The following is a 20,077-nucleotide window of genomic DNA, read 5'->3' on the forward strand; positions in this document are numbered from 1 at the left end:
CCCCACTCGCCAGCCGTGCGGTTCTGCGCATGCGCAGATCGCTGTGCGCCGGCTCTTCTGGGTTGTAATCTACTTGCCATGGGTGAGTGGGTAGAGCTAGTGTGCTGGCTCCTCATAAGTGCTGGCTCCTGTGGAGCCACCTACCTCTGTGCTGTTATCTCTGATATAGAGGTAGCAGCATGGGGTGGAGGAGTTGGCTTGTTGAGAAGCCAGCTTTCAAGCTCACTTACTGGCTCCCTCTGAGCCATACTGTTCCCTTTCTCTGGGTTGCGGCCTCTGAATCAGAGGCATCAGCCTGGGGGAGGGCAGAAGGCAGGATCCTTAAGTCTACTCCCCATGCATTCTGGCTACTGGTGAGCTGACTGCCCTCCCACCTCTGACGCAGAGGCAGCATAGGTGTGTGTGTGAGAACAGGAGCCAGTGCTTGCGGGGAGCCGGTTTTAAAGTCAGATACCCATGAGCACTGCCTCCCCCCCCAGCATGTAATTTCAGCAGATACACATTTGCACAAACAAATTTTAACATACCTAACTAGAACAGCCTAGAACAAATTTTTTTATACATGTTTTACAAAACTTATTAAAGTTTTAATTCTTTTAAAAATTAAGGAATTGTTAATACTGAGAATGGAATTTAAACATCCTTCTTCAGCTAGGTTAGATGTAAAGAGCATAAAAGGTGAAACAAAAAATTAACAATCAAATCTCCACTTGTGTGATAACATAGGAAAGAGTTTTTATAAATAGGATGTGACTTTTTAAACCTGATAGATGTTTCAGTTAAAAAAGAAACTAACCTCCTCAAACTCCATGAACACGTGACTGGTTCCTGTTAAGGTACAAAGAGAAACCTTTCATTTGTTAGCCCTCTTATACAATTTCATAACAACCAGAGATGTGAAAGTTTAATCAGTGGGGGGCTAGAGCAGCTCCCTGCCCACCACAGGCCGAGGGCTGCTCCAGCCCAGTGGGGGCCCAGGCTAGAGCAGGCCCAGGCTGGAGCAGCCCCTGCCTGTTGTGGAGGACCTGCTCTAGCCTGGCTGTGGTGGGTTGGGGGAATGCTCCAGCACCGTTGTGCTGGAGTGGCCACCCACCCATCCCGTTTAATTGGTTAACCACTTAAACAGGATTTTACATCCCTAATAACTGAGGCTCTGAAATCATAAGTGAAATACTCAAGATATGGATTAAAGTATGTAGCATAGACCAATGTTTCTCAACCTTTTTTTGTAAAGTACCCTTTACAAAACAATAGTACCGCCAGTACCTATGGTTTTCAGACACACAAAATTTTTTTCTACCATTGCAACACATTTGTTTAAACAACTTAATCGTAGATGGGTGGGCGTTGGAATTTTTGGGTGTAAAAAGTACAAAAATAATAAAGTGCTGTAAAACTTAAAACAAAAAATTCAGTTTTCTCCAAATTTCAGTTGTCAACGTACCCCCAGACTTCTCTTGAGTACCTCTAAGGATACTCGTACCATTGGTTGAAAAACACTGGCATAGACTACCGTATTTTCCGGCGTATAGGGCGACTGGGCGTATAAGACGACCCCCTATCTTTTTAATTAAAAGATAGGGTTTCATCTTATACCCCAGCGCCCCTCCGCCTCCTTTGCTCCCGGTGTCCCTGGTCTGCTGGAGATGGTCCCCAGCAGACCAGAGGCACCGGGAGCAAAGCTGCAGCAGCTTTGAAAGCCTCGGGGGAAGCCGGCGGCCGGGCATCCCAGGCGCGCCTGGGCTGCCCCCTCGCCAGAGCCCCTCCGCAGCTTTGAGTATACCCGGCGTACAAGACGACCCCCGATTTTTGGGGGATGTTTTTTAACATCAGAGGTCGTCTTGTACGCCAGAATATACGGTATCTCGTTGTGGAAGCTCTTCTTAAATGAGTGAATGCGGTTTAAATGTGGCTAAAGCATGTCACTGGAAAGATCTGCATTCTGTTCTAGTACAATTATTTGAGCCATTAAAGATGACATGTACTAGGCAACTGATTTCTTGAGTGAAACCAAGTCACATAAGACACATTGCTTTTGCTTTGTAAATATAAAAGCGGTGAGGAGTCCTGCGGCACCTTATAGACACTGAAGTGTAGGAGCATAAGCTTTCGTGGGCAAAGACTACACTTCACTTAGTCTATAAGGTGCCACAGGACTCCTTGCCTCTTTTGCAGATTCAGACTAACACGGCTACCCCTCTGATTTGTGTATATAGTCACTTTGCAAAGGGGTATTTGGTACTATATATTACTGAATGTGGATGTAGCATCTCATGAGCAGGTTGGAAACCAGAGAAAGGTCATCCTACTATATATATATGAAAGAAGTTTTGAATTATCGAACACAAGCAGAGGAGCATCACCTTGTATGATATACAGATAATATTTTCCTTCATGCAGGAGTTGTTGGCTTGCCAAGTATCATGGTGGTTTGGATAGCTATGCCTAACCACTCTGTTCATTCAGTATGAGGAGGTGGCTGCCTGCAAAAGAGCATGTTCTCCCTTCTGTAGTGCTTCTGTTTGTCCTGGTTGTGCAGTCCATATGTTGATGGTAACGAGAGAGACAACTTTTCTTGTTTTAGGTTTCTGATACACTGAAGAGATTTGCAGTAAAAGTCACCTCAGCTAGTGTGAAGGAACGAAGAGAGATTCTCAGTGAACTGGGAAGATGTGTCACTGGGCAAGGTACTTGTATTTCATCCATTCAAAGCATTGTATGTTCTTTCTTTCACATAGTGTGGAATGGCTTTAGGGGGTCATATGTTAAAGCAGTGGCTCCCAAGCTTTATTGGCTCTGATACCACCTTCTGAAAAAAATAGTGAAGTGAATGAATGTAATATCAAGCTCATGTGCCCTCAATGGTACCTTTGCCACAGTTGGGAAATTCCTACAGTGCACTTCATTTAAAAAGACCTGTGAAATTTGTAGCCCTTTTTTTGAGATCATAGGCATTGCTGTATATGCTTTTCCTGTTAAGCAATTCTAACAATGGTGTGTATGTACACATGTTATTGAGGTTCATGTCTCCTTTAGCATGGCTTGCTGGTCCTGGAGATTTTGCCTCATTTTCCTGTCCTGCCCTCTCCTCCTCCTTAAACAACTCTGAACACCAGTGGACCTTGATCTTATTAATCAAGGAAGTCCTCAGGCTTGGTTCAGTGGCATAGATGCTTGGCCAGGTTTATTGTTGACAAAGTACGGTCCTTCTGCCACATAAGAGCTACAGGTATACTAACACATGTATGCCTGCAACAGTGCAACTGCTCAGTCAGCACACCAGGATGCTGCCGCTGTGGCAAGTACAAAGTTGCCTCTCCTATGTTTTTGCCTTTTATACATTGATACAAACAAGTAACATATTCCATGTTTTTTGTTACTGTCTTGTGCCTTGTACCCCTTGTAGGGATGCCCTGGCAGATTTTTATGAGATGAAATAAATACATTTTTATGACATCAAAAATACTTTTAATCATTGAGTGATATGTTGCCTTTTTACATGAAGTTCATTGGCATCCTTCAAGGTGAAAGGGTTTCTGTAAATGTGATGATAGTATTACTGGGCATAATAGCATGCTTTGTCTGAAAAGTGAATGCATCACTTCCAAAATGCTTCTGATATGAGAGCAAGCAGCCTACATCTGATTATACTCATCTGGGTCTCCCTTGTCACAGTGCGTAAATCTGCCCCATTGAGTTTTTTGAATGTTGTTCAGTGTAGATACAAAGAAAGAGGAGGAGGAATGAAAGCCTAGAGCAGTGGTTCTCAAACTTTTTGGCTGGTGGCCCATCTGGCTCAATGCAAACCTTTCCATGGACCACCAGTTGCTAATGGAAACCTCACCATTAATTATATAATTATACCCGAGCCATTTTGCTAATGCTGCAGCTAAGGAGAGTGGTTTTAATTTAACCAGTAAGAAAGGAAACATTAATCTAAATTATTAAACAGATCAAGTGCTTTAACTTTCTCATGTTAGTTTATCAAACTTCATTTTAAATAAAGTAATATATTAATTTATGTCCAACACAAAAGGTTCCCATGTTTTCTTTATTTGTGGCAAGGGTGGGAAACCTTAGGGCTTTCTTTCCCCTCCCTGCACCCCATTAGGAAACTGGCGCTGGCACTCCAACCTCATGGGGGGAAGGGAGAGGGAGGCTGGAGTGCCAGCATGGGCTCTCTATTGCGGGTGGAAGAAGTGGGGCTGAGCTCAAGCTACAGACAACCTGGAAGGTGGCCATGGACCACTCAGTGGTCTGCAGACCGCAGTTTGAGAACCACTGGCTTAGAGAGTAAATCCTTCAGTAGGTACTCCCTAAAATATTTGCGAACATATTTGATGCTGATGTCCAGGTAGTTTCACTCCAATTAGTGTTACCCTATTTCATGTAGGATGCTGAATCTTACATTATGTTTCTTGATTACAAAGAAAACTTAGAAGTTTTAACTTGTCTTCTGTAAATGATTCAGTACCTGATCCGAAGCTTATTGGCTTGTTGGAAAATTTTCTTTCTTGTCTGCGGGGTCTGGATCAGGCCCCAGATGGTATGTTTGTCATACCCATGAATGTTAGGACTTTATATAAAACTTTTGTATGAAATCATGGTCTTTGTCTCCCTGGCCAGGCTGTACTACAAATTACCACAAATGTAGCTTTAAATATGTCCAGAATAATGGGATTTTCAAATGCACTTCAGTAGTTTAAAATAACGTATTTTCAACCATTAAATGTATTTGACTTTTCTCACAATCTCCCGTGAGAAACTGCTTTAATATTAAAGTATTCTGTGATTCTCTTCTCCCCCAATCTCCATTTTAAAAATTAAAATTCTGTTTACCATTTTTTTGTTATGATAGTCAATCAGTCTGGGGCCCTGATCTTGCAAACACTTAATTTTACTACCATGAATAATGTCATGGGAATCAAGGGGGCTACTCACTGTAGTATAATGAAGCATGTTCATGTTTGCAGGATTGGAACCTTATTGATGATTCCCAAATAAACACTTTTGAATCCATTTATTTCAGATCTGCCAGAGAGTGCTGTTAAAGGCCTCTGCAAATTATTCTGCCTCACACTGCATCGTTACAGGTAAGTATGTGGGACTAGGAAGGCTGTGTATCTGGTGGTTGAGCTTGACTGTAATATTTTTCATATTGTGTGGATGTAGTGTATAGTATAGAGATTTGTCATAAAAGAATGCTATCCAGTAAGGTAGGCCCAACATTCAGTGGAAAAATAAGTTTTAAAACATCTAATGAGAAAAATGCATCTCTTCAAGTAAAAAACAAATTAAGATCTTGATCCTGCAATTCACTGTGCATGAGGGCATCCCTGTGTCCTTGTAGAGCTCAATGAGGATGCAGGATTTGGCTGTAACTGAGAATTTTGAGTTATTCTGTGTTTTGAAGTAAAGAAATTGTTGAAATGTCCCCTTGGACTTGCCGGAATCATATTAATCCTGTTTCATGGTATCAGGTTGTCTGTTGTAATAGGGAATTGTGCTTTGAATTGATTTATGTAAATGAAAATAGAACCTTCTATGCCTGTTGGCCAGTCTGATTGAGAAGAGGAGGCAAAACCTTCTAATAGTAGGAATATAAGAGTGTAGCTGTTTGAACGGTTAACTGATAAGCATGAGCTTATTGGTTGCCCAAATGGCTGCATGAGGTTCCTGGTCCTGTTCCCTGGGAGCCACCTGCTTCCCTGCGCTGCTGCCTCTGTATCTTATGCAGAGGCAGCAGCGTGGGGTGGCAGGTGGGAGACAATATGTGCATGTAGCGGGCTTAAAAGCAGACTTCCAGCGTGCACTGGCTCCAAGGGAGTTGCCTGCTGCCCTGTACTGTTGCCTTTGTATCAGAGGCAGCAGTGCAGGGAGGTAGGCGGGAGCTGATATGTATGGGGAGCCAGCTTAAAAGCCAGCTTCCCACATGCATTGGCTCCCCGGCAGCAGCCCCCCTCATGTAACTATGTAACTGCTGAATTTTTCAGCGATTAGATGGTTATTCAGTTACACACATTTTAACATCCCTACTGTATGGAATGTAGAATTTAGTATCTGAAACACTGACAAGACTGGTAATATTTACAGAAGATGTTTCTTTTTCTTTACAGAGATGCAGCATCCCGCAGAGCCCTGCAGTCAGCTCTCCAGCAGCTTGCAGAATCCCAGCCAGAAGCAACAGCAAAGAATCTTCTGCAGTCCTTGCAGTCTTCTGGGATCAGTGGCAAGGCTGGAGTTCCAAGGTGGGGGCAGACTGATATTCCCATTTCTTCACATGCAGCCATTTTGTGAAATGCTGCCAATCAGCTTCTTGCATCCAGAATTAAAGCTTTACTATTGAGAAGAATTAACACTTACTTCTTCAGGCAGAATTAAGGAAAGTTGAGGGTTCTTATTTTATTCACACTGACCACTCCACCCATCTTGCCTTAGAAGCACCATCTTTTCCAAGGAGGTGACTAAAAGAAACTTCTAATTGAAACCTGTTTTGACTTTCTGATTGCTAGTACTTCTTTGTGCAGACACAGCAGACGGAATGGCCATAGGGAAGGGAGAGGCTTAGTTTTAGTGAAATTCAGAAAGCAGGGTTGGGATGGATTCCTATCTCCTTTCAGTAGATTTCAAGTACATGCAACCGGGTTTAAGCTGCTTTATCAGAGAATGACCAGGAAAGGGACATCAGCTGATTATTCATCTAATTATTCCACGGTTTAATGTCAGTACTTTATTATAGACATTCTAAGGAAATGTGTGAACTTAATGTACTTTTGTAGATTCTGTGGTATGTTCTTGAGATTCATTTCTAAAACACTTTATTGCTGTTGTATTACATCAGTAACCAGAGATCTTGGGCATTCATTATTCTGCCTTCCGAGTGCTAGAGCCAGCTCCTGCTCTGGAGCAGCCTGTGTTGGCTGTTCAGCTGCTCCCTGGATGCCTGGGAGGTAGAGGGAGGATGGGATTCGAACCCCCCAACCTTGCACTGTAGGGGAGGGGTCCAAAGGGAGGCATGGCCTCCAGCTTAACACGCACAAAAATTCACCCTCTGATTCCTGCATCAAACCCAGTAACTTGTAATTTGAATTTATCTGTGTGAGGTGGTAGTTATCTCTTTAGTTACTGTGTGGCATCAGCTGGCTCATCAGCTGTTGTTATCTCCAGGGCTCGACAAATACACTCGCCCGTGGTGAGTAGATTTTGCCAGCTGGTGAGTGCAGGGGCAGACTGACCCAGTGGGCCATTGCAGTGGGCTGGCTGAAGCCTGCACTATGGGCGGCGCGGCCCAATCCAATCCGCCAGCCAGCGGAGGAGCAGAGCGCTGCCGGGGAGGGGGAATTGCAATGATTCTCCGTGCTGGGCTGCCTGCGTGCAGCTGCGGTGCGCCGGCAGACGCCAGGACACTAGTGTGATGTGGCCCTGCCTATTTTCAAGGGCCGAGGCAGCTTGGCTCTGGCTGCATGTCCCCAGCAGCTGGCTGCGGCGTGCGGCAGAGCCAGGCCCTGCCCCGCTGGCTCCAGTCCTGACACGGCCCCAGCCCCAGCCCCTCGCCGGTGAGAGACCACTCCCTGCTGACCGCCCAGCTCGCGCCCGCCCTGCGCCCCATCTGGCTCCCGCCGCTCATTCCCCACGCCGCCCCTGCACCCTGGATCCCCTGCTCTCCCTCTGGCTCTGCGCCGCCCTTGCACCCCGCACCCTGCTCCCCCCGATCCCTGCTCCTCCCAGCTCTGTGCTGCCTGTTCCCTGCACTGCCCTAGACCCCGATCCCTCTGCCCCTCCCATTCCCCACGTCCCATTCCATGTGCTTCCACCGCACCCCGCATACTGCTCCCCCCGATCCCTGCGTCCCTCTGCCTCTGTGCCTCCTGTTCCTCCTGTTCCCCGTGCCACACCCTCCCTCCCCCTCTGTTCCCCCCACCCATCTGGCTCTTTGCTGTCCCTGCACCATTTTCCATTGTAGGTTGGGAGGGAGGGGCTGGACAGGGCAGGGAAAAGGCTGCTGTGACCCAGCAGTGAGTGAAAGGGGGAGTTCACTTGAAGCGCCTTTGCCTTTATGGGAAAAAATGAATGAAAATGCTGTTTCCTATTTATAGGGCTAAAATGCTGGGACAAAAATGAAAACAAACAACAACAAAAAACCATTGCAAAGTGCAAACGTGTAAAAGACAACAAAAAAGGGGGGGGATGTTTTGCTTGGCCCTAGGGGAGGGGAAGTGGCTGGGCTGGGCTGTGTGGAGGGGAGGGGAAAAATATGTGGAAGGGGCTTGTGCTGAGGGGAGGAGGTCAGGAGAAGAAGGAGGAGAAAGGGGAAGGCACCAAGGGACAGGGGTGCAGGAGAGAGAAATCCCAGGGGGCCAAGTGCAGACAATGAGGTAAAGGGCAGGAGGGGAGGTGTCAGTGGGAGGGGGAACAGGGTGATGCTGGGAGAGGAGAGGGTAAGGGCACTGGGGGCTAGAGGAAGGAGGGGGAGGTGCTGGGAGAAGGCTTGAAAGAAGGGGTGGGCATGAGGAAGGTGAGGATGGAGCAAGGCATGTGTGAGGGCACAGGGGCATGAGGGGAATGGGGGCTGAGGGTGCTGAGGGGATGGATACTGGGGGCAAAGGGGGCAGGGGCAGTGAGGGAAGGGGGAGGAAACCAGGAGGGTGCAGGAGCCAGGAGATTCTGGGGGTGAAGCAGAAGGACAGACACCTGCAGGGGAGGGACTAGCACCAGAGGAGAGAGGCAGGGCAGGTGTGTAGAGGGAGGTGTTAGGAGAGGGGATGAGGAGGGGTAGCTCACATGATCACAGTCGGGCTACTGGAGGAGTGGGCACAGGGTGGAGAGAAGGGCTGGTGGAGGGGGGCGGGTCTCAGGAAGGCTGAGGGCAGTGAGAAGGGCAGGAGTCAGGACAGCAGAGGAGGGTGAGGGGTTGGGGGGCAGCAGGCACCAGGGGAGCTGATGGAACAAGGGGAGGAGACATGACAGCAGAGGGAAAAGGTAGAAGTTTATAAGATACTTATTAATAACTTGGGTGATATTTATTAAGAATGTATTAGTAATTACTATTCTTATTCTTATTAGGAATTTATGCCATTAAAAAAACACTTGGGGGGGAGGGTGGTGAGTCTCTTTTTTGTCTGGCGAGTAGGGTTTTCCATAATTTGTCGAGCCCTGGTTATCTCTAAGGGTATTCACTGTGACATTGTGCCTTGAAGGAGAGTGAGGTCAGATTTGGGGGGATTGATTATTAGAGCTCTGACAGTCATAGGAAGGACCCATATTCTGCCATCACTTTGAGAGTAATCTGAGGATTACGACAAAGATGGGAAAAAGGTCTGAAACAAATTAGAACAGTAAGAGTGGTGTGCCAAAATGGCTGGGGGTGAATGACAAGAGGCCTGTTATTAAGAAATCTGAGACAGTGCAGTTCAGTCGGTCTGAGTTACTTGCAGCCCAGGATTTCAACCTCTTCCTTTGGTACTGACCTTAGTGATCTTTCTCATATTGTGGTTTAATGTTCCTAAAAGGCAATGTTTGGCCTTTGGTGTGTTGTTCAGAGGATTGTTTCAGAGGTGCTGGAAATTGATTTAAAGCCTGAGACTTTTTTCTCTGGTGAAGGTGCTTCACTAAACAGGTGACAGTTCTAGTTTGGGCATACGAATGTGTTTGTTTTAAGTTAATAACACTGCATAATATCTCTGGAACTATAGATTCACTTCTTTCCCCCTTTCTGTGACAGTAAGAGCAGTGGATCTGCGTCTTTACTGGCTCTCTCCTGGATGTGTTTGCTTGTGCGTATAGTCTTCCCAACACGGGACAAGAGAGAAGGCGAAATATGGAAAAAGCTGGTAGGTACCTTAGTGCTCTGGAAGGGCTTTTTACCCTTCCTTTTGAAATATTGTTGTATATTTCCAAGTTAATGTGGCAATGTGAGGGATCCTGAATGTGATTCTGGATTTATTGGAGCAGATTGTAACAGCTGGTTTCATATTAATACCCACATGCATATGGTCTTTCTCTTTTATTTATTTACTCTATACACTTTGCATAGTATTTTGATTTCTCTTTTTCTGGTAGAAGAGGCAGGAAGTCCTGAGTGTCACTTTAATAGCCGTGGTTAGAGCCAGGCAAAGTTGCTCTGTACGCTTCTGTCTGGAATTGCAACAGAATTGTTTTTCTAGTGTTGGATCCTCCCCCCAGATTTTTTGTTAATGCATCTGAATCCCAGCCTGCCATCACTCAACCTGACTGTCTCCTAAGCAGATTGCATACTTTTTGAGATGGCATAAAGAAGCTTTTCACTTTATTTTTTCTTGATATTTGGTCTGTCCTGTGGTCCTTATCCCTGCCACTTTGGAATAAAAACACTGTTTTCTTAACAATGATCTCACAAAAATTTATTTGAAATCCTATTAAAAGTCCTTTGTGATGTGGAAGTTGCTGATGAGATCCTAGACTCCTTGCTCAAAGTTAAAGTGAATATCATCTGTGTTTTTTCTCAAGTGGTAAGTCAGTTTGTGAATGTGGTTTTTACCCCCCTCTTTCTTTTGGCAGGTGGAAGTTCAGTGTTTGCTTCTGTTGGAAGTTCTGGGAGGTTCTCACAAGCATGCAGTGACTGGAGCTGTGAAGAAATTGAACAGGCTTTGGAAAGAGGTGACACATGATTGGACAGAGTGTGACCTGATTCACTAACTTTTCTAGTGCCGCTTGAGTTTATTATCTTCTGGTTCTTCTCAACAGAACCCAGGGCTGGTGGATCAGTACCTGTCTGTCATTCTCAGTCTAGAACCAAACCAGAACTATGCTGCAATGCTGGGGTTTCTGGTGCAATTTTGTACAAGCCAGAAAGAGATGGACGTTGTTAACAGACACAAGGTAAAGAAGAACTCTTTCTCCTCCATAATAATCAGAATAAATTTCCATTGGGAATGGATAGAAATGTTATAGCAAGGCGGATGCTTTACATCTGTCAGTCTGATAGTATAGTGAGATTGCTCTGATCAAAGCTCAAGTACCCTGATCTAAGTTGTGTTTAGGAAGACCATTGGCAGTACCCAGCCCTTCTGTGTATCTCTTGCTTTTAGGGAGATAGCCAAGGTGCCTGCTTTCCCTATTTCTGTATCCACATTCAAGGAATGGAGTAGAGCACCTAGCACTCTGTGGTGCTTTTTGTGTCCAGGCTAGCAGATAGGACAAAGAACCATGTTTCCTAGTGGATCTGCGTATGTAAGAGTGGTAATGGAACTGAATTCATCTTGAATGGGATTGTGTGTTTTGGGGGAAACAAGATGGGGCACAATTCTAGGCTCCCTGCTGGCATTCAGGGAGTGTGAGCATGTTGTAACATGACCATAACAGGTGTTCTGCTTGTTCAGAGTGCCCTGCTGGATTTCTACATAAAGACCATCGTGATGAGTAAGACCAAACCCCAGAAGCACTTGCTGGTGAGAGATGTGATGTTTTATACTTTTGTCCCACATATGTTTGGTGCTGGGTGCCTGACTGTTTTCTCTCTGCAGGATAACTGTGCCCCCCTCCTCCGTTATGTGACTCACTCTGAATTCAAAGACCTGGTCCTACCAACTCTGCAGAAATCCCTGCTGCGGAGCCCTGAGAACGTGATTGAAAGTGAGTCACCTGAAAGCAAGATGGGAAGGGGCATGAAGAGTGTTTGCCCAGAGTTCAGGCATTAGTGTGGGTGACAGAAGAGTACCACCCGTTGGACTGTGTTCAGGCAGACTCAACCTGTGAGCAGAACTAGGTGGTAGGATGGCTGGCTCTGATGGGCTGGATGTGAAGAGGTAGTGTTGGTAATAATGTCTCGAGTGGTTGAGTATATATTATCTTCTGTTTGCAGATAGCAGAATTTTACAGTTGAATCACTGACTAATTCTGAGTAAATTTGTGGATTGAGAGGCAGTTTCTGTGGCTGTCTTTCCACTTCTCGTTGCAGCAACTCTTCTAATGATCTCTGACAGCTTAAAGTGTGATGGAAGGCTAAAAGCCAGTTGTTTAACATCAGTAACTTCTTTTCTGTCCCTAGCTATCTCCTGCTTGCTAGCATCCATGACCCTTGATCTAAGCCAGTATGCTCTGGATATCGTGAAAGGATTGGCCAGTAAGTACCAGAACCTCTAATGAGATGGCAGATTCTTAGCAGGACTTGCTAATAGTGTCTCTGTGTTTATGATTGCTGTATTGTTAGGCCTGTTCTGATTATGAAATTGTCCTTGTCATTGTGGGTGGGAGGCCATACTATGATATTGAATTGAAATATTGCTCAGTACACTTATGAAAAGAATTGGAGTTTCAGTTCTAGCAATTTTATGGTTGTTTGAGGCCTGTTATGCAAAGTGGTTTAGTAGCAGGCGAATGGTTGCTTTTGCAGTAAGGTACAGAACGAAGAGATGAAAGATTTTGCTTCTGTTTCTAATCTTGCTACAGACTGACACTGACCAATTCACTTAATTCCCTACCCCTCAATAGCTCCATCTGTAAAATAGGGAAGTATTTCAGTTTCACAGAGGAGTGGAGTGTAAATGTCTTATTGTTTGTACACTGCCATAACACTGCAGAATTAATATTGACAATATTGAGTATATGCCCTGCCACAATGGAATGGAGGAAATTCTCACGTGGGTAGAAGCTAAGGCTGGCTGCATGGATCGCACAAAGTTATCTCCACACCCTCTTGAGGAGATGTGCATAGGTCTTGAGTAACTCTTGGCTTGCATATTGCATTTTTAGGTCAACTGAAATCTAACAGTCCACAGCTGATGGATGAGGCAGTGGTGGCCTTAAAGAATCTGGCTCGACAGTGCAGTGATCCATCGGCTGTGGAGTCACTGGGGAGGCACCTGTTTGCCATCCTGGGGGGTAAGTAACTTATGAGTCAATCAGTGGAGATCAGCTGAAGTTTGCTTGCTCTGAGGCATATTCCATACCGTACGCCAGCTGTAAGTTGAGTAGCACCAGCATGGCCTGGATCACATGGAAGGCTCAACGGTTGTCTGGAAAAAATAGTCTCTCTTATGGATTTAATAGTCGCTCCAGTTAGTTTTCTTGCTACCATCTTTCTCACTACTCTGTTTTTTGGTGACAGGTTCAGAGGGAAAACTGACGGTTGTGGCCCAGAAGATAAGTGTCCTTTCAGGTAAGGATATTGGATAAAGTAGGGAAGGCACATTCTACAGCAGCATAGATTTAGCAGAAAGTTGAGTACTTGAGTCTTTCAGTGTCAGTAATTCTTAACCAGTCATGTCTAGTGGATCTTGGATGATAGCACATACTATTGTTTGCAGGCTAATGGCCATCTGCTCTTTCAGTTTGTTGTAGCTATTAGAGACAAATAGAAATTCAGAAAGCTTTAAAATGTGTAGCCAAAAGAAAAGAGGCTTGCATAGTTGCAACAGTGATTTAAATGTAAAGAGAGATCCTTGAGCTACAGGACCTGGTGATGTCTAAATCCAGAACTGATGCAGCAATGATGAACTCTCATGATGGCGTCAAAGTCATGGGTAACTTTCAGACAGATGGAGAGAGCTGTCCCTAGATAAAATTTCCTTGAGCCAGCAACTAAACAGGCAGAGGAGAAATTTGGACAGGCAGGGATGTATTGTGATTGAGCTATGATGGGTTGGTTGTAGCTTACATGTTTGATTTGCAGTAAGTCTTGTAGCAGAATGCTCACCAGGGAGTGTTTTGTGATTTTTTTTTTTTTTTTTTTTTTTTTTAAGGAATTGGCAGCTTTAGTCATCATGTGGTTTCTGGGCCTTCAAATCAAGCTCTTAGTGGAACCATCGTTGAACTTTTCATCCCTTTCCTGCAACAAGAAGGTGAGGACACAATTTTTTTTGTTCTGGATGCTGCCCAGTTTTATTCAATCCAGAGCAGGATTTTGGTGCAGAACATATTTAGCTGAAGACAAATCTGATGCACCTCTATTGAATTAAGGAATCATTTGTGTAGACCCTCATTCTTTATTGATGAAACAGCCTCATAGAGAGAATAAGCTATGTAAATTGAGTTTGAACTTTAGGATGTATCCTTTCCATCACACTTCAGTATTTTCCTGCTTACCTGAATGCATCATAGGTTAGAGCATGGGTTCCCAAACTGGGGGGCGTACCCCCTGGGGTGTGTGTGTGAAGAAATTCCAGGAGGGGCCTGAGGCGACCCAGCCCCCCCATCAATCTCTCCCCCTCCCCGCCCCAAGTTTTGCTGCTATTTTTGTTTCTCATTTCCTATCAGTTCCTTTCCCCCCCCCCCCCAACAAGTTTTGCTGCTATTTTTGGGGGGAGCAGGGGCGTGAGGGTTTCTTAAAAATCAAAAAGGGGGCGTGATGCCGAAAAGTTTGAGAACCACTGGGTTAGAGATAGTTATTCTGACTTTCTCTGCATTTCTTCCCAGTCCATGAAGGCACTTTGGTACATGCTGTCTCTGTCCTTGCTCTTTGGTGTAATCGGTTCACCACAGAAGTTCCCAAGAAGCTTGTTGAGTGGTTAAAGAAAGCCTTCAGCCTTAAAACCTCTACTTCAGCTGTGCGACATGCCTACCTGCAATGCATGCTAGCTTCTTTCAAAGGTAAAGTTTAAGATCATAACTTTGCAAGGCTGTGTCTACACTGGCGCGATCTTGCGCAAAAGCGGCCGCTCTTGTGCAAAAACTTGCTGCCTGTCTACACTGGCGGGGAGTTCTTGCTCAAGAACACTGATGTTCTAATGTATGAAATCAGGGCTTCTTGCGCAAGAACTATGATGCTCTCGCTCAGGAAAAGCCCTTTTGCGCAACTGTTCTTGTGCAAGAGGCCAGTGTAGACAGGCAACATGAATTTCTTGTGCAAGAAAGCCCGATGGCTAAAATGGCCATCGGAGCATTCTTGTGCAAGAGAGCATCTACACTGGCACAGATGCTCTTGCGCAAAAGCATATCTCTTATGCAAAAGCACATGACAGTGTAGACGCTCTCTTGTGCAAATACTTGAACGCAAAAACTCTTGCGTTAAAAGTATTTGAGCAAAATCTTGCCAATGTAGATGTAGCCTATAGAGTTATGTGGGGTAATTGAGTCTCATGCATCTAGATGTAAACTGATCACTAAAGGGAGATAGGTAGATGATGTGACAGATTGTTTCATAATAAAGGTCTTCACAAACCCAGCCTTCTGGTGCTTCCTTGAGAATGCTTTCATGGACTCTCACTATTGTGGATCCGCAGTTGGATCCACCATACTGCAGAGTAACTATCTCTATAGTCTAAATCAGATACTGTGAAACTGCCTTTTCTCATTGTGATGCCTGTATTTGGTCTTTCCAAATGAGCCCTGCATTTCTTATTATAATAGGAGCTATGAGGAATCTGTCTATTACTATGAGGGTAGAAGCAAATACTTTCATTACTAAATTAGTGACCAGGGCCATGATCCCATGTAGGCAAGCTCCTGAGGTTGTTGGGACTCCATCTGAGTGTATGGGTTGTCTTAATGTGCAGCTGTTCATGGGATCAGGGTTCAAGACATTAATATGACAAAAATGAAAATTACCCATCCATGTTTACTGATTGTGCCATTGGTTTGACCCACTGGGATAAACTTAAACTGATAAATAAGAAGAATATAAAGATATTTGATCTAATGATTGGATTTTTTATGATTTAAAACACTCTTTCTTGACTGGAGTTTTGTGGTGGTACATATTTGGACATATTTTTCTTTTGTTTTGAATGTTAATTCAAAGGATATTTACATCTGAGAACCTTGATTATTTGAGATGTAAGAGGTGTTCACATACCTTTCAATGAATTCTGCTTTGGTTTGTTTCAGAAAACTTGCTCTGTTCAGGAAACAGTCTCTCTCAAATGCAAGGAAATTGGGTGGAATTTGAGTGGATGAGTAATTGTGTAGCATTAGATCAGAATCTTCTTTCACTCTTAGCAAACAGAAGCTCAGGGTGGGAAAGCAGCATGTTACTCAAGAGGGAGGAATGGGAAGGTGCCACTTTTGTCCATGGGTTAAAAAAATTAATGATGGTGGTAACGCAAGGAGCTAAAGTTCTTTTGGCAGATTATCTATTCTGGAGATGTAGACCCATTCCAATGGTCTCTCTAGTTCATTTCCATAGTTAAAATTCATGACAACAAAAGAGCTCTTAATATCTTTTAGCCCACCTTTTCTTGCCTCTTATTGCTTTGTTTCCTCAGGTGACACATTATTACAGGCAATGGACTTATTGCCAATGCTTATCCAGACAGTGGAAAAATCAGCATCTCAAAGTACTCAGGTTTCCATGGTAACGGAAGGAGTTGCTTCTGCTTTGCTGATCTGTAGGATGTCTGTGATTGATGCACTAACTGGTAAGAGCCCAAAAATGAAACAGTTACCAGGACAGTGTCAGTGAATTTTAAGGGTTTGAATGGTTTCCTTCATGACTTTGGTGTGATGTTGTCATATTCTTTGCCAGTCTTTTACTTTGTCACAGAGAATCCTTGTCCATTTGTAAGCCAGCTGAAGTAAAATCCCCTGTGGAGCAAGTGCAGGAAGTGAGAATTGTTGCTGTGCTATAGTTCTGAAAATTCCAGGTTCCAGTGCTTTAGTTGATGCAGCATGCCTTTTTTAGTGGCCTCTCTTATTACAGAAAAACTCTTCATTTAGGTCTAAACTTTCCATATCTGTTAGCTAAGGCATTGATTAAACCAGCATTAAGAATACCCTTGTTTGTTCTTTTGGAACACTTTTTCATTGGACAGTGGTGGAATGGGAAAATTGGGTGTCATTAAAGAGGTTTTGGAACAAACTGATAAACTAACCAGTAACAAGTCATCAGGAATTCTCAAAGAACTCACATGTGAAATTGCAGAACTACTAACTGTGGTTTGTAACGAATCCTTTAAACCATATTCTTTACTCAATGAATGGAGTATAGTTAATTTGATTCCAGTTTTTAAAAAGGACTCTCGAATTGATCCTGGCAATTACAGGAAGGTAAATCTAACCTCAGTATCAGACAAACTGGTTGAAACTATAGTGAAGAACAAAATTGTCAGACACACAGATGAACATAATTTGTTGGTGAAAAGTCAACTTGGTTTCTGTAAAGGTAAAGCATGCTTCACCAATCTACTAGGATTTTTTGAAGGGGTCACCAAGCATGTGGGTGAGGAAGATCCAGTGGATATAGTGTACTTAGATTTCCAGAAAGCCTTTGACAAGGTCCCTCACCAAAGGCTCTTAAGCAAAGTAAGATGGCACAGGGACAAGAGGGAAGATCCTGTCATAGACTGATAACTGGTGAAAAGACAAGAAACAAAGATTAGGAATAAATGATCATTTTTCAGATTGAAGAGAGGTAACTAGTGGTGTCCAGCTGGAGTCCGTACTGGGACTAGTCCTATTCAACATATTCATAAATGATCTGAGGCAAGTGGGTAAATAGTGAGGTGGCAGAATTTTGCAGAGGATACAAAACTGTTCAAGGTAATTAAGTCCAAAGTAGGAATGTGAATGGGTAGCTGGACTGGGAGTTGGCATCCTTGCGGGGGATGAGGTGGAAGGAGAGCTTCTGGCTCCAAGTTTGCGTGGGCTGGGAGTTGTAGCCATTCCCTCCCTTTCACCGTCCACTTCTGCCCAGCATGAGCCTGCTGACTCCAACTGGCTAAATAATTAATTGGAATTTTTACATCCCTAGTCTAAAGCAAACTGTGAAGAGCTTCAAAGGGATCTCACAAAACTAGGTGACTAGGCAACAAAATGGCAGATTATTTCAATGTTGATAAATGCAAAGTAATGCACATTGGAAAACATAATCACAACTATATGTATACAGTGATGGGGACTAATTTAGCTGTTATGACTTGAGAGAGATCTTGGAGTCTTTGAGGTTAGTTCTCTGAAAATATCCACTCAAATGTGCAGCGGCAGTCAAAAAAGCAAACAGAAAGCTAGGAATCTTTAAAAAGGGATAGGGAATAAGACAGGGACTATTTTATTGCCTTTGTATAAATCCATGGTATGGAGAAAGTAAATAAAAAAAGTTATTTACTTACTCCCAAAACACAAGAACTCTTGGTCATCAAATTAAATTAATAGCTAGCAGGTTTAAAACAAACAGAAGGAAGTATTTCTTCACACAACACACAGTCAGCCTATGGAACTCCTTGTCAGAGGATGTTGTAAAAGCCAGGACGTTAACAAGATTCAAGAACCAGATAAATGCATGGAGGTTAGGACCATCGCTGCTTCTTAGCCGGGATGGGTAGGACTGGTGTCCCTAGCTCCTGTTTGTCAGAACCTGGGAATGGGCAACAGGGGATGGATCATTTGATTACCTGTTCTGTTAATTCCTTCTGGGGCACCTATCATTGGCCACTGTTGGAAGACAGGACGTTGGGTTATATGGACCATTGGTCTAACCCAGTATGGCCGTTCTTATGTTATGTAAAGAAGCAGCTAGGGATCCCAGCATCCAGTAAAGTAGCAAAAGCATCTGTTCTGGTTCTGTGCTCCCAATTAAATACCATCACCAGATCCTCCTTCCAAGTACTGTCTAAACTCAGGTATCTGTTAGGGCAAAACACTCTCCTCCATATAGCCTGCTCCCTGCCTACCAAATGTGATGTGTAAGTTCCCTCTTCCCTTTTAGGATTGAGCTCACTTGGAAGAGTTGTCCTAGGAAAGTCTGGGTGGGAGAGGCATGAATGAATGGAATCTTCTAATTCTTGTAATCTCTCAGTTCAGAAGTAAATGTCTCCCGCAGAAAGTGCTGTGCCATGGCTATTTAGGTGTTATACAGTCTGAATGGGATAGCAGGAAGTTGTGAAAGCTGAAGAGCAGGGAAGGTAGAGAGTTTCAATATAAGAGACTGAACTAAACTATGTTTCAGTGTAAGGTATGTTTCACTGTATGGTAAATCCTGTCTTGTTTTGAATTTAATGGAAGAATCTTCTCTCCATCCTAGAGTCCAAGCTGAGTGGCTTCTGGCAGTTGATTCTTGATGAGAAGAAGCAAATATTCACTTCTGAGAAGTTTTTACAGTCTGCATCAGAGGAAGGTGAGTTGTTAAATGTGATCAGAGTTCATTAGTACGCATCCTGTTATTTACAAGAGCTGTTGCTGCATGTTAACCATATTGTCTGATGCTCACAGGGTGAGATTTCAGACTGAAGTGAAGTGACTGTTCTCCCAAAGGATCTGATCTACTCATGATCCTCTTTTTAACATGAATTCATTCATTAATGATTACCTTGAATTATGAAACACCTTGTTAAATGCTAATCTTAACGCTTCACAATATGTGTTCCTTGACGAAAATAATTGTGGGGTACCTAGATCAGATCACTAGATTATCACAAGTTTTAGTTTAAATAAACTGAAAGAATGAGGTATAATAGAGAAAAGAGAAAAAGGGGAGTAGTAGTGGTGTGTTGGGGAAGAAAATGTATGGGAAAAGTAGAGATTTATAAAGGAGGAATAATGAGGGAGCCACAAAATTTGTTTTGGTATGAATTAAATTGTATACTGTCTCCACATTCTCTAATGTTTAAACTCAATTACAATTTTTTAGTAGAAAAATTCACTTGTGCCCAGGAAAACATTACCTTTTCAAGCAAAGCATTTGAAAATGATCTGATTAATTATTCTTGAAGTGAAGAGTTGTGAAGAGAAAAACCTTTCAAAATTTTAAGTAATGTTATTTCTCCTTTACTTGCCATGATCACGGTTCAGGAGTCAGAGTTCTCTTTTTCTCCTGATGACGTTAGTCTTGCTGGAAAGAGACATACTTGTCACAAGCTGCTAGTGATGTTTCCCTGATTAGTATGGGCAAAGATTTGTTTTCTTCAGGACAATGATAGCAAAACAGTACTATAGATGTGTGTTGATGGCCAACACTCACCCATCTGTTCTGTCCTGCTGCAGAATCCACCCATTACGATAGGACTATACTTCATAGTCTAAGCTTCATTATCTAAGCTTTCATTTAAAACAGAAATTTCCTGCTCTCACAGTTGTGAAGGAAGCTTTGGAAACATCCTCCTAAGAAATGTTCCCTCTAATCTTTTCTATCCATGTGCGGAATAAATGTGTATGTGTACCAAGGCATGCA

General features: G+C 43.6%; 1 protein-coding gene across 1 annotated transcript in view; it reads left to right on the forward strand.

Moving 5' to 3' along the window:
* Positions 1–20,077, forward strand: part of GCN1 (GCN1 activator of EIF2AK4) — a 69,895-nt gene that overhangs the window by 1,761 nt on the left and 48,057 nt on the right. The window contains exons 2-16 of the mRNA XM_075898120.1: positions 2,585–2,687; positions 5,030–5,093; positions 6,117–6,248; positions 9,722–9,830; positions 10,537–10,635; positions 10,723–10,857; positions 11,358–11,426; positions 11,502–11,610; positions 12,026–12,100; positions 12,730–12,858; positions 13,085–13,135; positions 13,719–13,817; positions 14,392–14,565; positions 16,179–16,331; positions 18,932–19,024. Coding sequence (XP_075754235.1) covers positions 2,585–2,687; positions 5,030–5,093; positions 6,117–6,248; positions 9,722–9,830; positions 10,537–10,635; positions 10,723–10,857; positions 11,358–11,426; positions 11,502–11,610; positions 12,026–12,100; positions 12,730–12,858; positions 13,085–13,135; positions 13,719–13,817; positions 14,392–14,565; positions 16,179–16,331; positions 18,932–19,024 — 1,594 coding nt within the window. The remainder of the gene's footprint in view (positions 1–2,584; positions 2,688–5,029; positions 5,094–6,116; positions 6,249–9,721; positions 9,831–10,536; positions 10,636–10,722; positions 10,858–11,357; positions 11,427–11,501; positions 11,611–12,025; positions 12,101–12,729; positions 12,859–13,084; positions 13,136–13,718; positions 13,818–14,391; positions 14,566–16,178; positions 16,332–18,931; positions 19,025–20,077) is intronic.

This window comes from Pelodiscus sinensis, chromosome 15 (assembly GCF_049634645.1).
Source record: "Pelodiscus sinensis isolate JC-2024 chromosome 15, ASM4963464v1, whole genome shotgun sequence".
Lineage (NCBI taxonomy): Eukaryota > Metazoa > Chordata > Testudines > Trionychidae > Pelodiscus > Pelodiscus sinensis.